Source organism: Elephas maximus, chromosome 5 (genome assembly GCF_024166365.1).
Source record: "Elephas maximus indicus isolate mEleMax1 chromosome 5, mEleMax1 primary haplotype, whole genome shotgun sequence".
Classification (NCBI taxonomy): Eukaryota; Metazoa; Chordata; class Mammalia; order Proboscidea; family Elephantidae; genus Elephas; species Elephas maximus.
The window spans coordinates 163,350,030-163,370,394 of NC_064823.1; the positions used below are offsets into that span (position 1 = coordinate 163,350,030).

At 49.8% G+C, this 20,365-nt stretch overlaps 2 protein-coding genes across 2 annotated transcripts in view; both read right to left on the reverse strand.

The window, feature by feature from the left end:
• The window catches only part of LOC126077377 (uncharacterized), a 1,154,420-nt gene that overhangs the window by 1,058,126 nt on the left and 75,929 nt on the right, over positions 1-20,365 (reverse strand). The gene's annotated exons all lie outside the window — the stretch shown is intronic.
• CPZ (carboxypeptidase Z) overlaps positions 1-20,365 on the reverse strand; it is a 47,521-nt gene that overhangs the window by 22,632 nt on the left and 4,524 nt on the right. The window contains exon 2 of the mRNA XM_049886666.1: positions 6,271-6,645. Coding sequence (XP_049742623.1) covers positions 6,271-6,645 — 375 coding nt within the window. The remainder of the gene's footprint in view (positions 1-6,270; positions 6,646-20,365) is intronic.

The window sequence follows — 20,365 nt, forward strand, 5'->3', positions numbered from 1 at the left end:
TGCAAACATCCATTAATAATGGGAGCATGGAATGTACGAAGTATGAATCTAGGAAAATTAGAAATAGTCAAAAATGAAATGGAACACATAAATGTGTGAAAAAGAATGCGTAAACATCGATACCCTAGGCATCAGTGAGCTGAAATGGACTGGTATTGGCCATTTTGAATTGATCAATCATATGGTCTGCTATGCCAGGAATGACAACTTGAAGAAGAATGGTGTTGCAGTCATCATCAAAAAGAACATTTCAAGATCTATCCTGAAGTACAACACTGTCAGTAATAGGAGAATATTCATACGCCTACAAGGAAGACCAGTTAACACAACTATTATCCAAATTTTGTACCAACCACTAAGGCCAAAGATAAAGAAATTGAAGATTTTTATCAGCTTCTGCAATCTGAAGTTGATCAAACAAGCAGTCAAGATGCATAGATAATTACTGATGATTGGAATGAAAAGTTGGAAACGAAGAAGGATCAGTAGTTGGAAAATATGGCCTTGGTGATAGAAACGACACTGCAGATTGCATGATAGAATTTTGCAAGACCAATGATTCAGTCACTGCACATAATTTTTTTCAACAACATAAACGGTGACTATACTTGTGGATTTTGCTGGATGGAACACACAGGAATCAAATCAACTACATCTATGGAAAGACATGATGGAGAAGCTCAATATCATCAGTCGGAAAAAGTTCAGGGGCCGACTGTGGGACAGACCATCAATTGCTCATAAGAAAGTTCAAGTTGAAGGTGAAGAAAATTAAAACAAGTCCACAGGAGCCAAAGTACAGCCTTAAGTATATCCCACCTGAATTTAGAGACCATCTCAAGAATAGATTTGACGCATTGAACACTAATGGCTGAAGATCACACAAGTTGTGAGACGACATCAAGGACATCATACATGAAGAAAGCAAGAGGTCATTAAAAAGACAGAAAAGAAAGAAAAGACCAAAATGGATGTCAGAAGAGACTCTAAAACTTGCTCTAGAACACAAAGTAGCTAAAGTAACAGTAAGAAATGATGAAGTAAAAGAGCTGAACAGAAGGTTTCAAAGGGCGGCTCGAGAAGACAAAGCAAAGTGTTATAATGACATCTGCAAAGACCTGGAGATAGAAAACCAAAAGGGAAGAACATGCTCGGCATTTCTCAAGCCGAAAGAACTGAAGAAAAAATTCAAGCCTCAAGTTGCAATACTGGAGGATTCTATGGGCAAAATACTGAATGATGCAAGAAGCATGGAAAGAAGATTCTTCTTCCCACTTTGGTGAGTGGCATCTGGAGTCTTAAACACTAGCAAGCAGCCATCTAAGATCCAGCAATTGACCTCAACCCACCTGGAGCAAAGGAGAATGAAGAACACCAAAGACATAAGGTAAAGATGAGCCCAAGGGACAGAAAGGGCCGCATAAGCCAGAGACTACATCAGCCTGAGACCAGAAGAACTAGATGGTGCCCAGCTACCACCAATGACTCCCCTGACAGCAAACACAACACAGAACCCCCGATAGAACAGGAGAAAAGTGGGATGCAGACCTCAAGTTCTCATAAGAAGGTCAGACTTAATGGTCTGAGACTACAGGGACCCTGGAGGTCATGGTCCCTGTACCTTCTGTTAGCCCGAGACTGGAACCATTCCTGAAGCCAACTCTTCAGACAGGGATTGGACTGGATTATAAGACAGAAACTAAGACTGGTGAGGAGTGAGCTTCTTGGCTCAAGTAGACACATGAGACTATGTGGGCAGCTCCTGTCTGGAGGCGAGATGAGAAGGCAGAGGGGGACAGAAGCTGGTTGAATGGACACCGGGAATACAGGGTGGAGAGAAGGACTGTGCTGTTTCATTAGGGAAAGAGCAGCTAGGAGTACATAGCAAGCTGTGTATAAGTTTTTGTATGAAAGACTGACTTAATTTGTAAACTTTCACTTAGAGCACAATAAATTTTTTAAAAAAGATACTTCTGGTACAGAGTCACTGTACCAAAAAGAATTGGTCAATGCTCAACCATTTCAGGAGGGAGCATATGATCAAGAACCAATGGTACTGAAGGAAGAAGTCCAAGCTGCCTTGGAAGCACCGGTGAAAAACCAGGCTCCCGGAACTGACAGAATGCCAACTGAGATGTTTCAACAAACAGACGCAAGGCAAGAAGCACTCACTCAGCTACGCCAAGAAATCTGGAAGACAGCTACCTGGCCAATCAACTGGAAGAGATACATATTTGTGCCCACTCCAAAGAAAGGTGATCCAACAGAATGTAGAAATCATCAAACAATATCACTAACAGCACACACAAGTAAAATTTTGCTGAAGATCATTCAGAAATGGTTGCAGCAGTACATCAACAGGGAACTGCCAGAAATTCAAGCCAGATTCAGAAGAGGATGTGGAACAAGAGATATCACATTCAGACGGATCTTGGCTGAAAGCTGAGAATGCCAGAAAGGTGTTTACCTGCATTTTATTGCCTATGCAAAGGCATTTGACTGTGTGGATCATAAGAAATTATGCAAAATTACAAAGAATGGGAATCCCAGAACACTTAATTGTGTTCATGAGGAACCTGTACATAGATCAAGAGACAGTCGTTTGTAACAGAACAAGGTGATACTGCGTGGTTTAAAGTCAGGAAAGGTGTGCGTCAGGGTTGTATCCTTTCACCATACCTATTCAATCTGTATGCTGAGCAAATAACCTGAGAAGCTGGACTATGTGAAGAATGGGGCATCAGGATTGGAGGAAGACTCATTAACAATTCACAATATGCAGATGACACAACCTTTCTTGCTGAAAGTGAAGAGGACTTGAAGCACTTACTGGCGAGGATCAAAGACCACAACCTTCAGTATGGATTACACTTCAACATAAAGAAAACAAAAATCCTCATAACTGGACCAATAAGCCACATTATGATAAACGGAGAAAAGATTGAAGTTGTCAAAGATTTTATTTTACTCAGATGTACAATCAACACCCGTGGAAGCAGCAGTCTAGAAGTCAAATAATGTGTTGCACTGGGCAAATCTGCTGCAAAAGACCTTTTTAAAGTGTTAAAAAGCAAAAACGTCACCTTGAAGATTCAGGTGCACCTGATCCAAGCCGTTGTATTTTCAATCGCATCATATGCACGTGAAAGCTGGACAATAAATAAGGAAGACGAAGAAGAACTGATGCCTTTGAATTAATGACGTTGGCAAAGAATATTGAATATACCATGGACTGCCAGAAGAACAAACAAACGTGTCTTGGAAGAAGTACAGCCAGAATGCTCCTTAGAAGCAAGGACGGCGAGACTGCGTCTTCAATACTTTGGACATGTTGTCAGGAGGGATCAGTCCCTGGAGAAGGACATCATGCTCGGCAGAGTACAGGGTCAGTGAAAGAGAGGAAGACCCTGAACGAGTTGGATTGACACGGTAGCTGCAACAATGGGCTTGCGTATAGCAACAATTGTGAGGAGGGTGCAAGACCAGGCAGTGTTTCGCTCTGTTGTGCACCGGGTCGCTGTGAGTTGGAACTGATTCTAGGGCACCTGACAACAAAATTGGGCTGTCAGCACGTTGCTGATGCAGTTTTATATTCTGCTCTGTTTACCCAGCACTGTCGAGTAAACAGCTTCAACACCATTGTGAATCAGCCGAAAACTTGTTTGAAAGGCAACCTCGTTCTACCACTCCACTGCTGTGATCACTTTGAAATGCTTGCTACTATTAGTTGTTTAACAGTGAGTCTGCCTGTACCAGAGAGGGAGGGAAGAAATTAGGATGGGAAGGAAAGAAAGGGAGGGAGGGAGGGAGGGAGGGAGGGAGGGAGGGAGGGAGGGAGGGAGGGAGGGAGGGAGGGAGGGAGGGAGGGAGGGAGGGAGGGAGGGAGGAAGGAAGGGAGGAAGGGAGGAAGGAAGGAAGGAAGGAAGGAAGGAAGGAAGGAAGGAAGGAAGGAAGGAAGGAAGGAAGGAAGGAAGGAAGGAAGGAAGGAAGGAAGGAAGGAAGGAAGGAAGGAAGGAAGGAAGGAAGGAAGGGGAAGGTAGATAGAAGGAGGGGAAGGAGAGAGAAAGAGAGAGGGAGGCAGAGGGAAAGAGAAAGGAAGGAAGGAAAGAGGGAAGGAGGGAAATGTTTCTCCCACACTTTGAACAGCTTCCTCAGGAGAAACCCCTAGGTGCCTGGGTCTTGGGGCAGAGGTGCTAAGTGCCTCATCAGCTGGCCGGCTCTCCCACCCCATCACTGAAGCGCAGGCTCTGAGGACACCCAGTTACTCAATCCAGGGGTCTTGAGCAGCCTGACCCTCAGACAGCAGTGAAGAGCGCGGCCCCTGCAGGCTGGCCCTGGGCACCGTGAGGGTTAAGGCTTCCATCTGACTGGCTCACTGGACCTGTGGTTTTGTTTCAGCTCAAAATGGTTTTTGAAGGGAAGGAAAGTAGATAGAACCAGCAATTTGGTGGCGGAGATGCCCAGAATAATCTGCCACAAGCCAACTCCCTGGGCTCTCCCAGGGCATGTGGGCTTGCCCCAGAGCCGTCTGGGTTTCTTCCTGCCCACCCCACCCTCACCCGGCCACCACCACCCACATTTCCTGCTTCTGCAGGGAGTAAAAGCCTTTCACACACTGTCGGTGGGTCTTGTCTGCCGCCAAGTGCTCCAGTGACCCAGCACATTCACACAGCAGCCAGCAGGGTCAATGGAATCTCCCCTCTCAGAGAAGGAGCCTGAGGTTCTGAGAACACCCAGGACTAGGCTTGAGCTGTACACAGGGCAGCAGAACTGAAGCTCCCTGGAGCCCAGCCCAAACATGTCTCCGGGTGCATGTCTGTGTCCCCCTCCCATCCCCATGTCCAAGCACAAAGCCAGGGACACAGGATACACTCAAGTCAATCTATCCATCAACGAATGAGTGATTGGCCTGGTTCAAACTCTGCCCGGCAGAAGGGGCTGAGGACATCCCTGCCATCTGCCTTCCCGAACCTCCACTTCCCCATCCATACAATGGGGACATGACTGAGAACTAGTCTCAGGGCTGTCATGAGACTTAGATGGAACAGTGTGTGTGGCAGGGGGCATCAACCATAGGGACCTGACTGTTAGCATTGTGCTGTGTGGACGAGGACCTGGAACGAATCCCGTTCTATACCCCACAGCAGGCACAGACCGGCCACGTGTGGCTATTGAGATTCAGGTTTCAATAAACTCAAATAAAACTAAAAATTCAGGCCCTCAGTTACACGAGCCACACCTCACATGTGACCACCAATGGTCTCTGTGCTGGGTAGGGCTGCCATGAACTAAGCCGTGTCTCAGGAGGATCAAGGCCTGAGGCTCTTTGTGCCTGGTCTGCTCTGTAAAGCACAGTGGGTAGGCGGTGGACAGCCATCCCCCATGCATTTGGCTGCGTTACATCCAGCCCCCAAGTAGGGCTCGCTTTCCCACAGCATCAGGGCCACATGGCCTGCAGACCCACCATCACCCAGGGCTGGCTCGTCCGAGGAGAAGACCACTCCCCCTCAACACCCCGGCTGGGAGTCCAGCTCCAGGCCAGAACCCTGTGTGGGGTCTTTCAGGCCCCGCCAATGGTAATTACAAGGCCACGCCCGGCAGGCCTCTGCCACCCAGACCTGGTGCCAAGCCAGTACCCGGCGAGCTCTAGAGGGAGTTGTAGTCGAGGACTCAGTCCCCGGCCCCACCAGGCAGCCATGCCCAGAAGGTGTCCACATTCCCAGCCCAGGCACCTTCGGGGTTTTGGCTGAGGCACCTTCCCACCTTGACTCAGCACCTGTCCACTCCTAGGGCTTCCTCCGCTCCCTCCTCTGGCCTCAGGGTCTACAGAGAGCCAGGAGTCTGGTCCTGGACTCCCTGGCAGTGAGGTATTCCCCTGCCTGGACTTGACCCTCGCCCGGTGCCATTTCGTGGAGGGAAATTCGACCCTGAGGAGCCGGCTCACCTTTTAGCCTCTTGCCAGCATCACTGAGGAGCCCTGGTGGCGCAGTGGTTAAGTGCTTGGCTGCTAACTGAAAGGTTGGCAGTTGGAGCCCACCAGGTGCTCCATGTGAGAAGGACGTGGCAGTCTGCCTCCAGGGATCCCTGTGGGGCAGTTCTACTCTGTCCCGTAGGGTCACTATGAGTCGGAAGTGACTCGATGACAACGGGCTGCTGCTGCAGTAGGTGAATAAAGTCTTGATGGGTCCTTTCGTTTTGGCTCTGGTGCTAACTGGCCACCTCAGCCTGGTTGCTGGCTCCCAGGCCCCAAGCCCACCGGCCTCAGCTTACCGCGTAGTTTCTCCAGGGGGTCGTAGCAGCCCTCCTCTTCACGAGCAAAGTAGCGTGCGCAGTCCAGGAAGTAAGGCCAGGCCATGTCGATGGCATCAAAGGCAGGCTGGCAGGCCTCCCGAAGGCCCTCACAGACGCGCCGGCAGGGCCTGCGTGCCCGGCCACCCTCGCACCGGGGCGCCAGCACGGCGCAGCCCAGCAGCCGCAGGTCGGGGTTGCATTGGCCCTCGAGGAGGTGGTGAAGGACGCTCAGCAGGATGTACTCGGAGCTGGCCTCCACCACGTCCCAAGACCGGTGCTCTAGCAGGGTGGGGAAGCCCGTTTGGTTGTAGGCGGCGTCACTGCATGTCCCAAGTGGCAATTCCACACAGGTGGCTGGAGGGAGACAAGATTGACGGTCACTCCCTCACACACTGACCCACGCGGTCCCAACAGACAGTTACCAGGGGCCTGCTCCATCCAGCTGACCCTGCATAGCTGCAGGGAGGGGGTACTCAGAGCCTGGCAGGGGAGGACAAGGACAAGGGCTACTGTGGAGGAAGCTGGGCCATGCGGGAGAGCCAGAGAGAGCACCCATAACTGGCTGGGTTCAACTCCTCACTGGCAGGTAAGCTGAGGCAGGCACCTCTGAGTCTCAGCTTCCCCATCTGCAAAATGGGAACACACAGCCAGGCTTGCCGATGGGTACGTGAAGGGAGGCCCTGGGGGTCTGGGGTTTGAGTCCACCCAGAGGCACCTTGGAAGAAAGGCCTGGCGATCTACTTCAGAAAAGCCAGCCACTGAAAACCCTGTGGAGCACAGTTCCACTCTAACACACACGGGGTCGCCATGCGTCAGAGTTGGCTCGGCGGCAACAAACAGCAACAACTAACCTCATGGGCGCATTTTGAAAACCATGTGGGATCTATAGTCTCTAAACCTCAGGATGGCGCCTGGGCCATAGCCAGTTCCCAGGAAGAAGCAGCCACTAGTAGTAAACATTTCTTCAGGTCATTCCCTGCCAGAATCAGTCATCCATCATATTCTAGATGGAGGAGCTGGGTTTTTAAAAAGAACAGGAAAAAAATATTCCCTGTACGAAAGTCAGCAGCAGATATACAATGTTTTGAGCTGAGGCGTACTGAGCAGAAAGAACCAAGGCAGAGGCAGGCAGACCCCAGGGCGAGCCCTCAGGTGCTCAGGGACTGGGGGCACGGCAGGGGACAGGAACAGGATGGAGGAGGGGCCGGAGAGCTGAGAGCTCTCCAGAGACCACGCAGGCAGTTACACCCTGGAGCTGGGCCTCACCAGCAGGTCTCATTCCTGTCCACAAAGTGTCAGGAGGCACCGCTGGCCCTGGGCCCACCCTCCGTCCATCTCAGCACCCATCCGCCCTGGTAGCCACGGTGGCCAGAGCCAGAGGTCCGTGGGTGGCTTGTTGATTCTCCATCACCCCCCACCCACAGAGACTGACCCCATGCAGGCTTCAGAAGCCCGAGAGAGTGAGAACTGTGTCCCTAGGCGGATCTGGCACCCCGAAACCGTGTGGTCCAACGTGGTGGTGCCGTAAATGTGGTCAGTCTGAACCGAGATGGGGCGTAAGAGTAAGCCACACGCAGATCTCAAAGACCTGGCGCTAAAAAAGGAATCTGGAGTGTTTAGGCTACGCCTCGTTAACAGGCTGATTACATGTCAAAGCAGCATCTGGGATACCCCGGGTTTGATAAAACTTACTCCTAAAACTAATTTCGCCTCTTCCTTACCGCTTTTTCAACATGGCCATTGGAACATTTGAAATCACGTGTGTGGCTCCCATCCAGTTTCCGTGGGTCTGGAAGCGGCTTTCAAGTCCACTTACGGCTGTGGGGAAACCCTGGCGACGTAGTGGCTAAGGGCTACGGCTGCTAACCACGGGGTCAGCAGTTCAAATCCACCAGGCTCCTTGGAAACCCTGCGGGGCAGTTCTACCCTGTCCTGTAGGGTCCCTATGAGTCAGGATCCACTCAGCGGCAATGGGTTATGACTGTGGCAACTCGTGACCACAAGGTGGTGCTGCGGTCAGCGTTTCTGCCGCTGAGGGACTGAGCGTGAAGGCTGGGAGCCTCAGTCCCACCTTCCTCTTCCCTCTGAACCCAGCAATACTCTTCCCCCTGGCCAGGACCTCAGAAGTCCCCTTAACTGTCCTGTAACTGATGACAAACTTCGATGAGGCCAGGGAGGCCAGGCCATCTGCCTGTTAAAGAAGAAATGGCCTGCTTGCTTGACCTTAAGTTGAACCCTTCCGAGAAAGAGAATTTCTGTTAAGGACAATTCTGGGTAAAATTAGCCAGCACTTTCTAAAATAACAACACTGGGCGAGCAGGAGGGAGGAGGAGAGGAAGACTCAGAGCTTAGGGGACACCGAGGTTCTGTAAGAAGGAGGAAAGGAAGGCGCAGCACTTAGGGGACACTGAGGTTCTGTAAGGGAGGAGGAGAGGAAGGCGCAGCACTTAGGTGACACTGAGGTTCTGTAAGGAGGAGGAAAGGAAGGCGCAGCACTTAGGGGACACTGAGGTTCTGTAAGGGAGGAGGAGAGGAAGGCGCAGCACTTAGGGGACACTGAGGTTCTGTAAGGAGGAGGAGAGAAAGACTCAGAGCTTAGGGGACACTGAGGTTCTGTAAGGAGGAGGAAAGGAAGGCGCAGCACTTAGGGGACACTGAGGTTCTGTAAGGGAGGAGGAGAGGAAGGCGCAACACTTAGGGGACACTGAGGTTCTGTAAGGAGCAGGAGAGGAAGACTCAGAGCTTAGGGGACACTGAGGTTCTGTAAGGAGGAGGAAAGGAACACTCAGAGCTTAGGGGACACCGAGGTTCTGTAAGGGAGGAGGAGAGGAAGGCGCAGCACTTAGGGGACACTGAGGTTCTGTAAGGAGGAGGAGAGGAAGACTCAGAGCTTAGGGGACACCGAGGTTCTGTAAGGAGGAGGAGAGGAAGGCGCAGCACTTAGGGGACACTGAGGTTCTGTAAGGAGCAGGAGAGGAAGGCGCAGCACTTAGGGGACACTGAGGTTCTGTAAGGAGCAGGAGAGGAAGGCGCAGCACTTAGGGGACACCGAGGTTCTGTAAGGAGGAGGAGAGGAAGGCGCAGCACTTAGGGGACACCGAGGTTCTGTAAGGAGGAGGAGAGGAAGGCGCAGCACTTAGGGGACACCGAGGTTCTGTAAGGGAGGAGGAGAGGAAGGCGCAGCACTTAGGGGACACTGAGGTTCTGTAAGGGAGGAGGAGAGTAAGACTCAGAGCTTAGGGGACACTGAGGTTCTGTAAGGGGGAGGAGAGGAAGACTCAGAGCTTAGGGGACACTGAGGTTCTGTAAGGAGGAGGAAAGGAAGGCGCAGCACTTAGGGGACACTGAGGTTCTGTAAGGGAGGAGAGGAAGGCGCAGCACTTAGGGGACACTGAGGTTCTGTAAGGGAGGAGGAGAGGAAGGCGCAGCACTTAGGGGACACTGAGGTTCTGTAAGGAGGAGGAGAGGAAGACTCAGAGCTTAGGGGACACTGAGGTTCTGTAAGGAGGAGGAAAGGAACACTCAGAGCTTAGGGGACACCGAGGTTCTGTAAGGGAGGAGGAGAGGAAGGCGCAGCACTTAGGGGACACTGAGGTTCTGTAAGGAGGAGGAGAGGAAGGCGCAGCACTTAGGGGACACTGAGGTTCTGTAAGGAGGAGGAGAGGAAGGCGCAGCACTTAGGGGACACCGAGGTTCTGTAAGGGAGGAGGAGAGGAAGGCGCAGCACTTAGGGGACACTGAGGTTCTGTAAGGGAGGAGGAGAGTAAGACTCAGAGCTTAGGGGACACTGAGGTTCTGTAAGGGGGAGGAGAGGAAGACTCAGAGCTTAGGGGACACTGAGGTTCTGTAAGGAGGAGGAAAGGAAGGCGCAGCACTTAGGGGACACTGAGGTTCTGTAAGGGAGGAGGAGAGGAAGGCGCAGCACTTAGGGGACACTGAGGTTCTGTAAGGAGGAGGAGAGGAAGGCGCAGCACTTAGGGGACACTGAGGTTCTGTAAGGAGGAGGAGAGGAAGACTCAGAGCTTAGGGGACACTGAGGTTCTGTAAGGAGGAGGAAAGGAACACTCAGAGCTTAGGGGACACCGAGGTTCTGTAAGGAGGAGGAGAGGAAGGCGCAGCACTTAGGGGACACTGAGGTTCTGTAAGGAGGAGGAGAGGAAGGCGCAGCACTTAGGGGACACTGAGGTTCTGTAAGGAGGAGGAAAGGAAGGCGCAGCACTTAGGGGACACTGAGGTTCTGTAAGGGAGGAGGAGAGGAAGGCGCAGCACTTAGGGGACACTGAGGTTCTGTAAGGGAGGAGGAGAGGAAAGCGCAGCACTTAGGGGACACTGAGGTTCTGTAAGGAGGAGGAAAGGAAGGCGCAGCACTTAGGGGACACTGAGGTTCTGTAAGGGAGGAGGAGAGGAAGGCGCAGCACTTAGGGGACACTGAGGTTCTGTAAGGGAGGAGGAGAGGAAGGCGCAGCACTTAGGGGACACTGAGGTTCTGTAAGGAGGAGGAAAGGAAGGCGCAGCACTTAGGGGACACTGAGGTTCTGTAAGGGAGGAGGAGAGGAAGGCGCAGCACTTAGGGGACACTGAGGTTCTGTAAGGGAGGAGGAGAGGAAGGCGCAGCACTTAGGGGACACTGAGGTTCTGTAAGGAGGAGGAAAGGAAGGCGCAGCACTTAGGGGACACTGAGGTTCTGTAAGGGAGGAGGAGAGGAAGGCGCAGCACTTAGGGGACACTGAGGTTCTGTAAGGGAGGAGGAGAGGAAGGCGCAGCACTTAGGGGACACCGAGGTTCTGTAAGGGTGGAGGAGAGAAAGACTCAGAGCTTAGGGGACACCGAGGTTCTGTAAGGGAGGAGGAGAGGAAGACTCAGAGCTTAGGGGACACCGAGGTTCTGTAAGGGAGGAGGAGAGGAAGGCGCAGCACTTAGGGGACACCGAGGTTCTGTAAGGGTGGAGGAGAGAAAGACTCAGAGCTTAGGGGACACCGAGGTTCTGTAAGGGAGGAGGAGAGGAAGACTCAGAGCTTAGGGGACACCAAGGTTCTGTAAGGGAGGAGAGGAAGCCTCCGCACTTAGGGGACACCGAGGTTCTGTAAGGGAGGAGAGGAAGACTCAGCACCTAGAGGACACTGAGGTTCTGTAAGGGGGAGGAAAGGAAGACTCAGAGCTTAGGGGACACCGAGGTTCTGTAAGGGGGAGGAGAGGAAGACTCAGCACTTAGGGGACACTGAGGTTCTGTAAGGGGGAGGAAAGGAAGACTCAGAGCTTAGGGGACACCGAGGTTCTGTAAGGGTGGAGGAGAGAAAGACTCAGAGCTTAGGGGACACCGAGGTTCTGTAAGGGAGGAGAGGAAGACTCAGCACCTAGAGGACACTGAGGTTCTGTAAGGGGGAGGAAAGGAAGACTCAGAGCTTAGGGGACACCGAGGTTCTGTAAGGGGGAGGAGAGGAAGACTCAGCACTTAGGGGACACTGAGGTTCTGTAAGGGGGAGGAAAGGAAGACTCAGAGCTTAGGGGACACCGAGGTTCTGTAAGGGTGGAGGAGAGAAAGACTCAGAGCTTAGGGGACACCGAGGTTCTGTAAGGGAGGAGGAGAGGAAGGCGCAGCACTTAGGGGACACTGAGGTTCTGTAAGGAGGAGGAGAGGAAGGCGCAGCACTTAGGGGACACTGAGGTTCTGTAAGGAGCAGGAGAGGAAGGCGCAGCACTTAGGGGACACCGAGGTTCTGTAAGGGTGGAGGAGAGAAAGACTCAGAGCTTAGGGAACACCGAGGTTCTGTAAGGGAGGAGGAGAGGAAGACTCAGAGCTTAGGGGACACCAAGGTTCTGTAAGGGAGGAGGAGAGTAAGACTCAGAGCTTAGGGGACACCGAGGTTCTGTAAGGGAGGAGGAGAGGAAGACTCAGAGCTTAGGGGACACCGAGGTTCTGTAAGGGAGGAGGAGAGGAAGGCGCAGCACTTAGGGGACACCGAGGTTCTGTAAGGAGGAGGAGAGGAAGACTCAGAGCTTAGGGGACACCGAGGTTCTGTAAGGGAGGAGGAGAGGAAGGCGCAGCACTTAGGGGACACTGAGGTTCTGTAAGGAGCAGGAGAGGAAGGCGCAGCACTTAGTGGACACTGAGGTTCTGTAAGGAGGAGGAGAGGAAGGCGCAGCACTTAGGGGACACTGAGGTTCTGTAAGGGTGGAGGAGAGGAAGACTCAGAGCTTAGGGGACACCGAGGTTCTGTAAGGGAGGAGGAGAGGAAGACTCAGAGCTTAGGGGACACCGAGGTTCTGTAAGGGAGGAGGAGAGGAAGACTCAGAGCTTAGGGGACACCGAGGTTCTGTAAGGGAGGAGGAGAGGAAGACTCAGAGCTTAGGGGACACCGAGGTTCTGTAAGGGAGGAGGAGAGGAAGACTCAGAGCTTAGGGGACACCGAGGTTCTGTAAGGGAGGAGAAGAAGACTCAGCACTTAGGGGACACTGAGGTTCTGTAAGGGGGAGGAGAGGAAGACTCAGAGCTTAGGGGACACTGAGGTTCTGTAAGAGGGAGGAGAGGAAGGCTCAGAGCTTAGGGGACACTGAGGTTCTGTAAGGGAGGAGAGGAAGACTCAGCACCTAGGGGACACTGAGGTTCTGTAAGGGGGAGGAAAGGAAGACTCAGAGCTTAGGGGACACCGAGGTTCTGTAAGGGGGAGGAGAGGAAGACTCAGCACTTAGGGGACACTGAGGTTCTGTAAGGGAGGAGGAGAGGAAGACTCAGAGCTTAGGGGACATTGAGGTTCTGTAAGGGAGGAGGAGAGGAAGACTCAGCACTTAGGGGACACCGAGGTTCTGTAAGGGAGGAGGAGAGGAAGACTCAGAGCTTAGGGGACACCGAGGTTCTGTAAGGGAGGAGGAGGAGAGGAAGACTCAGAGCTTAGGGGACACTGAGGTTCTGTAAGGGAAGAGGAGAGAAAGACTCACTTAGGGGACACCAAGGGAGGAGGAGAGGAAGACTCAGCACTTATGCGACACTGAGGTTGCGTCAGGGTGATGGAAGACTTTGGGAATGTGTACCAGGGAGGGTTCAACAACGTGATGGACATATTTAATGCCACTGAAGTGGCATGGGAAGAGTATAGACATGGCAAACGTTTTTTCACATGTGTATTTGCCACAGGAAAAAAAAAAAAATTAAAATAAGCAAACTGGAAAGCACCTAACCACAAATGATTAAGAAAGTTTAAACTAATCTATCATTTTATTTGTTTTTTATTGTAGGATATTTTTACTGCAGCATGCTCCTTAGAAGCGAAGATGGAGAGGCTTCCTCTCATGTTCTTTGGACACGTTATCAGGAGGAACCAGTCCCTGGAGAAGGACATCATGCTTGGTAGAGGGCCATCGAAAAAGAGGAAGACCCTCAAGGAGGTGGACTGACCCAGTGGCTGCAACAATGGGCTCAAACGTAGCAACAACTGTGAGGATGGCGCAGGACGGGCCAGTGTTTCATTCTGTTGTACCTGGGTTCGGTATGAGTCGGAACTTACTCGACCACACCTAACAAGAACAACAAACTAACCTATAGCTCACAGATCCACAACTTTAACAAACCAGTCTGAACCGAAACCTGGCTTTCAGATAGCCTGCCTTCTGCCAACAGAAAATGTCAGCCGATCGCTGTAACCCCCCCACCCCCACCCCGGGAGTCTCCAGCTTACAGTGTGTGTACCAAGCAGCTAAAACCCTAATCTGACGAGCTCATCTCTTTGGAGAGAGGAACCCCATTCGTGAGCAGTTGTTCTTCAGTAAACCTGATCTGCTCACGGTCTCATCTGAATTAAATTTCTTTCCAACAGTTCTGGCAGCAGAAGCAGGATCCAGAGAAGACCCCCGATGAACCCCAGTGTGTGGCAGGTCCCAGCACCCACAAGGCCCCTTGCATCCACTGATCCCTCCGCAGCCCCAGAACCTGAGGGGTCAGTCTCTCTCTGATCTGAGCTCTGCTGTCTTTGCCTTTTGAGCTCTTGGGCTTGTTGACGGACCCAGGCTTGGATCCCAGACCTCATCCTGGTAAGTAGCGCTTTTGTTCTGTCTGTTTGGGGTAAGGTACGTGAACCCCTGTGTCTTCAGGCAGCTGTTGACAGAGACCCCAGTTTAGATACAGTCGTTTTAGGGACTCTAAGCACAGGCTCCTTCTGTCCTGAATCTCCTCCCCCTACCCCAAGACTCCCATTTCTCCCATGTTTTTCTCACTCCCAAACTGCGTGTTTCCTGGAAGGGGGCTGACTATACAAGCATGACCACAATTTGCAGTGGCCACTTTGGGGAACTTTTGTTTGGTGCCCCGATTTTGCCATTGGTTCCCCCTTTGCTTTGTCTTCTTCTTCTTTGTTTACTGTCTTGTGTGGTGCTGTCTAAGTCTTACGTCCTTCTTATGGAGAATCATAGAGCAGACCACAGGCATCGTCCCACAAGCCTGTCATTCAAGCCAGCCTCACAGTTTGCCGCTTTTACTGGACCAGCACCTCCTTGGATAAACTTTGCTGTGGGTCACCTATAAAACCAGATAGGTTCTTCTGATTCCATTTTTGTCTTGAGAGGCTGACTTTGATCCAGAGAGAACGTTCTCTCTGGTTTTCTACCCACCAGTGGACGCAGATTGTTGGGTCTGCACTCAGAGGCAGCCAACCCTCAGGTCAGAGCGCTGAGACACCAGGTCCAGAAGCCACACTCCTACCAACTGCTGTCCACTCTCACGGGGTCCTCTCCACTCCCAGGGAAAAGTCCTGCTCCTTTTAGGGCCTCTCAACCTTAAACTTTGCACCTACCTTCTTAAACAGGCCTGACTTCACCAAGGCGATGTGGGCCTTCAGTGGCCACTTTGGGAGACCTTTGATGTTAATAAACTTGTTCATTTGAAAAGTGCACTAGAAAAAAGAAGATCACGCACTCCACCAAAAAATAGGGTGCCGATTTCCATTCATATGGCGAGTCCTCAAAAAGACAAAGTGATTTTATTGTTCCTCTAAAAAATTTTTGAAGCACGCAGAAGACAAGGTCAAATTCATGACTTCAGGGTGGACAACAGTCTTTCTGCTCCCCCAACTGTGTGCATGGGATGTCTGGGTGTGTGTGTGTGCTGTGTCTGTGTGTATGTGACAACTGAGTGTATGTGTGCTATGTCTGTGTGCATGGGATGTCTGGGTGTGTGTGTGTGCTGTGTCTGTGTGTATGTGACAACTGAGTGTATGTGTGCTATGTCTGTGTGTATGGGATGTCTGGGTGTGCGTGTGACGTCTGTGTGTATGGGATGTCTGGGTGTGCGTGTGACGTCTGTGTGTATGGGATGTCTGGGTGTGCGTGTGATGTCTGTGTGTATGGGATGTCTGGGTGTGCGTGTGATATCTGTGTGTATGGGATGTCTGGGTGTGTGTGTGATGTCTGTGTGTATGGGATGTCTGGGTGTGTGTGTGTGCTGTGTCTGTGTGTATGTGACAACTGAGTGTATGTGTGCTATGTCTGTGTGTATGGGATGTCTGGGTGTGTGTGTGACGTCTGTGTGTATGGGATGTCTGGGTGTGTGTGTGATGTCTGTGTGTATGGGATGTCTGGGTGTGTGTGTGACGTCTGTGTGTATGGGATGTCTGGGTGTGTGTGTGACATCTGTGTGTATGGGATGTCTGGGTGTGTGTGTATATATGCATGCTATGTCTTGTGTATGTGTCAGCTCTGTCTGTATATAGTATATCCACATGTATATGGATGCTATATATATATGTATCTTTATGTACAAGTACATTATGTATGTATGTGCAGTATCTTCCTACCTCCAATGATATCCCCAAACTAGATTATGATATCCCTTCAAAGATCTTTATTCTAATTGGTTTAAAGGCGAATAAGCACTTAGATAAATTGCTAACAAAAGGTCTGTGCTTTGAACCCACCAGCCATTCCACAGGAGAAAGACGTGGCAGTCTGCTTCTGTAAAGATTCACAGCCTTGGAAACCATGTGGGGCAGCTCTTCTCTGTCCTAGAGGGTCACTGCATGTCAGCATTGATTGGTCAGCAACAGGTTTGTTTTTTTTCTTTTTTAATTCCCAGAAATTATAAAAGTAAATTTATTCTGACAAGTTCATTTCAATAGTAATTATGTTTTATAGTATATCAGCTTAAAGTCACTTTCCAAGATCTTTTTTAGTAACTTAAACCCTTGGACTTAGTCTAGGTGTGCAAGATGTGTTTTGTTAAAGAAAGGAGTATAATTTTGTCCCAAAGTAAAAGGACTGACTGTCCCAGAAAGGAGAAGAGGAAAGCGTAAGACAAAACCTAAATGGATACGGAAAGTTGTAGAAGCTTGTGGAAAAGGATTTTTTTCATGGACAAAGTTGGCTAAAATTTGATGGGTTTATTTACAAGGTTGATAAAGAGCTATAGTATCAAATAGTTTACCGATGCAAAACTAGAATTTGTATTTTCTCTGTTAAAATGACAAAATTGTCTTGAATTACTGGCTCTTTCTTAGTAAGAGGTTGCAAAAGGTTATCTTTCAAACCTATAACTGAGGGACTGACAGAAGAGAACTCACTGTCCCTTGCACTAGTTCCTGTAGCCCCCTCATTCTACCCGTATAGAAATCTCATGGTGATATTATTGTTTATACAAGAGCCATAATGCTACAGCCAGAATGCTCCTTAGAAGCAAGGATGGCAAGACTTTGTCTCACGTACTTTGGACATGTTATCAGGAGGGACCAGTGCCTTGGTAAGGCATTATGATTGGTAAGGTAGAGGGTCAGCAAAAAAAGTAAGACCCTCAGTGAGATGGACTGACACAGTGGCTGCAATAAACAGCAATAATTGTGAAGCTGGCACAGGATTGGGCAGCTTTTTTGTTCTATTGTACACAGGGTCACTATGAGTTGGAACCAACTCCAATAACAGAGCCATAAATAAGACTGTTATCCTTAGGTTCCTGCTTGTGCCCAGTCCAACACCTTATCACCCTAAAATGGTTCAGAATCACCAATATGCCTGGACAGCCATGCCCCAGAGTTGTACTGAGGACCCACCTTACTTTTCACAGGCCCTCTAACAGGACGTGCAAAAATTAAAATTCCCAAAGGAATCTACCCTAATCCAGTATGTGGAAGACTTTCTGCTTTTCTCAGTTTCCCAGCTGTCAACCCTTCACTGGGGCCTCCAAGAAATCCCAACCAAAAACACTGAATTAATGTTATTTGTTGATGGGTCTTGCTTCAAAACTAAACAAAGAAAATGTCAAGCTGGTTATGCCATGACCACTTACACTGACCTCAAAATAAAGAGAACCCTCCCAGATCACAAATCTGCCCAACAGGACGAATTCACCACACAAACTCAGGCGTGTCACTTGGCAAAAGATCATCCTGCAAACACGTGTGCAGATAGTAGACATGCTTTTAAAGTAGTATATGACTTTGGGACGCTCTGGAAACAAAGAGGGTTTCTCAGCTCTGCTGGAGCCCCAGTTAAAAAAAAAAAAAAATCGTTGTTATTGCTAGGTGCCATCGAGTCAGTTCTGATCCATAGCGACCCTACGTACAACAGAAGGAAACACTGCCTGGTCCTGTGTCATCCTCACGACTGTTGCTATGTTTGGGTGCATTGTTGCAGCCACTGTGTCAAAAGGTAGCTAAATTATTAGATGCTTTATTATTGCCTAAAGAAGTTGCCATTATAAAGATTGAGGCTCATACCCATAAAACAGATCCTACACTAAGGAAATGCCTTGGCTGATCACCACACTAAATCAGCTGCCGCACAAACATTTCCAGCTCCCAAACAAGTCTTTGTACCGCATAAAGTTCCTCTTAGTGGAATATCCCCAGATGATTTGGGAAAGGCTCTATTAGGAGCCCCTGAAATTGAAACAAGATTGGAAGTCCTAGGACTGTAAAATAAACCCTTGAAACAGACTCTGGGAAGGCCCAGATGGCCACCTGTTCATCCCAGAATCCCTAAATTTGCCCCTTCTTTAAGCCTTGCATGCAATCACCCACCATGGGATAAAAGAAAAAAAAAAAAAGATTCTTGTTGTGGCCAAATGTTGGTGGGGTGGCTGCAAGAAGGCAGCTCAAAGACCATGCAATCCATGCTGTACTTGCCAAACTCACAACTCAGGGAAGACTCTTAAAGTCACGCCTGGTATTACACCTCAGCCAACTGGACCTTTTGAACATTTGCAGGTGGACTTCATCCACCTCTACCACCTACAAGATATGATTACATGTTAGTAATTCTTTGTTTATTTACTGAAGGGGCTGAAGCTTATCTTTGCTGAAGGCAGATGCTACTACAAAAAAACTACAGCAGCTAAAAAGTTGCACAGCGAGACCATCCTCTTCGGGGCGCTCCTTCCAGTTGTCTGGTGATCACGGCATGAATTTCATGGGAAAAATTATCAGAGAAATCTGCTGTTTTATGCTAATTTGGCCACATCTGCGTTGTCCCTTTGATCCACAAAGTAGAAAGTATGAATAGAGCCCTAAAACTCAAATTGGCTGGGTTCTCAGACTCTAAAGCTGCCCTGGCCAAAAGTACTTCCTTTGACACTTCAGGAAAACATTGACACTCACCTTATGACGCTGTGACAGGATGCCCCATGCATTTAGGATCTATACCTTACACAGACCCGGCCCTGGCAAAGGCTGACATGATTCATTGCTGCAAAGGACTAATGGACCACTCCCAGGCTTATTCCCAACAAGAGCAAGGTGCTTTCCAGGATGCTTCCCCCAAAGAAGAACACATCCCACATAACCTTGAGCCAGGAGACTTAGTGTTGTGGAAAAGACATCAGAGGAAACTGGCACGTGAGCCCCACTATAAAGGATCTTTTCAGGAGTTACCACTCACACAGAAGTAAACTCAAAGGAAGATTCTTGGGTACACCTCTCCCTATTAGACAGGGCCCCTTGCCAAGGTTGGTCCTATGAACCAGTGTCTGATCTCAAGCTTAACTTTACCCAAGATCACCGTACCCCAGAAGCAGACGACTACCAGTAGTCCGTGGTCCCAAGACAATAGACCAAGTAGACAGCGTCACAAGGTAAACAGCTTCTGCCTGAGACAACGGATCAAGCTCATCACTGAACCTCCGACTTGGACTACGCCTAATTTAACTCTCATTGCTCTCATCATCATCTCGCGTACGCTATGCCTTTTTCCCCTTTGGGATAAAGATCCTTGTTACCCATACCCAAGGGGCCAGAATGATTCTGCCGTTCCTTAGCCTCTGCTCGCACCTAAGTTTAGCCGTTCACTCTTATGCACGACCTACACAAGGCTTAGTGTAGCAGCCAGTCTTTCCAAATGTTGGATTTGCTACCACGCAACCGTAAAAGAACCACCAGGACTTTTAAATCCTACCAGAAAATTGCTGCCTTTGTTAATGAATCTTCTGGTGTGTGGGTCCCTCAGTACTGACAACACACATCTTCTTCCCTCTTCCTTTCCAACATCAAGAACCCTCATGTATTTTAAGCAATCAGGCTAACAGAATGTCTTTGGGACACTAAACCAAATGGAACAAGGTATACTCACCATTTGGCTTCAACTAAACCATGTAGTCAACATGGCTACAGGAAACAGTGTCGTTGTTGTTATTGGGTGCCATCAAGTCGGTTCCCCCTCATAGTGACCCCATGTACAACTGAACAAAACACTGCCCGGTCCTGCACCATCCTCACCGTCGTTATGCTTGAGCCCATTGTTGCAGCCGCTGTGTCAATCCATCTCACTGAGGCTCTTCCTCACTCTCGCTGACCGTCTACCAAGCATGATGTCCTTTTCCAGGAATTGGTCCCTCCTGATAACATGTCCAAAGTACGTGAGAAACCGCACAGGAAACTGTACCCGTGTCAATTTCTGCAATTTATCTGCCCAACAAAAAATAATAATAATAATAAAAAGTTTTTTTTTGTTTGCCCTTGGTGGCACAGTGGTTAAGAGCTCAGCTGTTAACCAAAAAGGCTGGCAGTTCAAATCCACCAGCCACTCCTTGAAAATCCTATAGGGCAGTTCTACTCTGTCTTGTATGGTCGCTATGAGTTGGAATCAACAGCAACAGGGTTTTTTT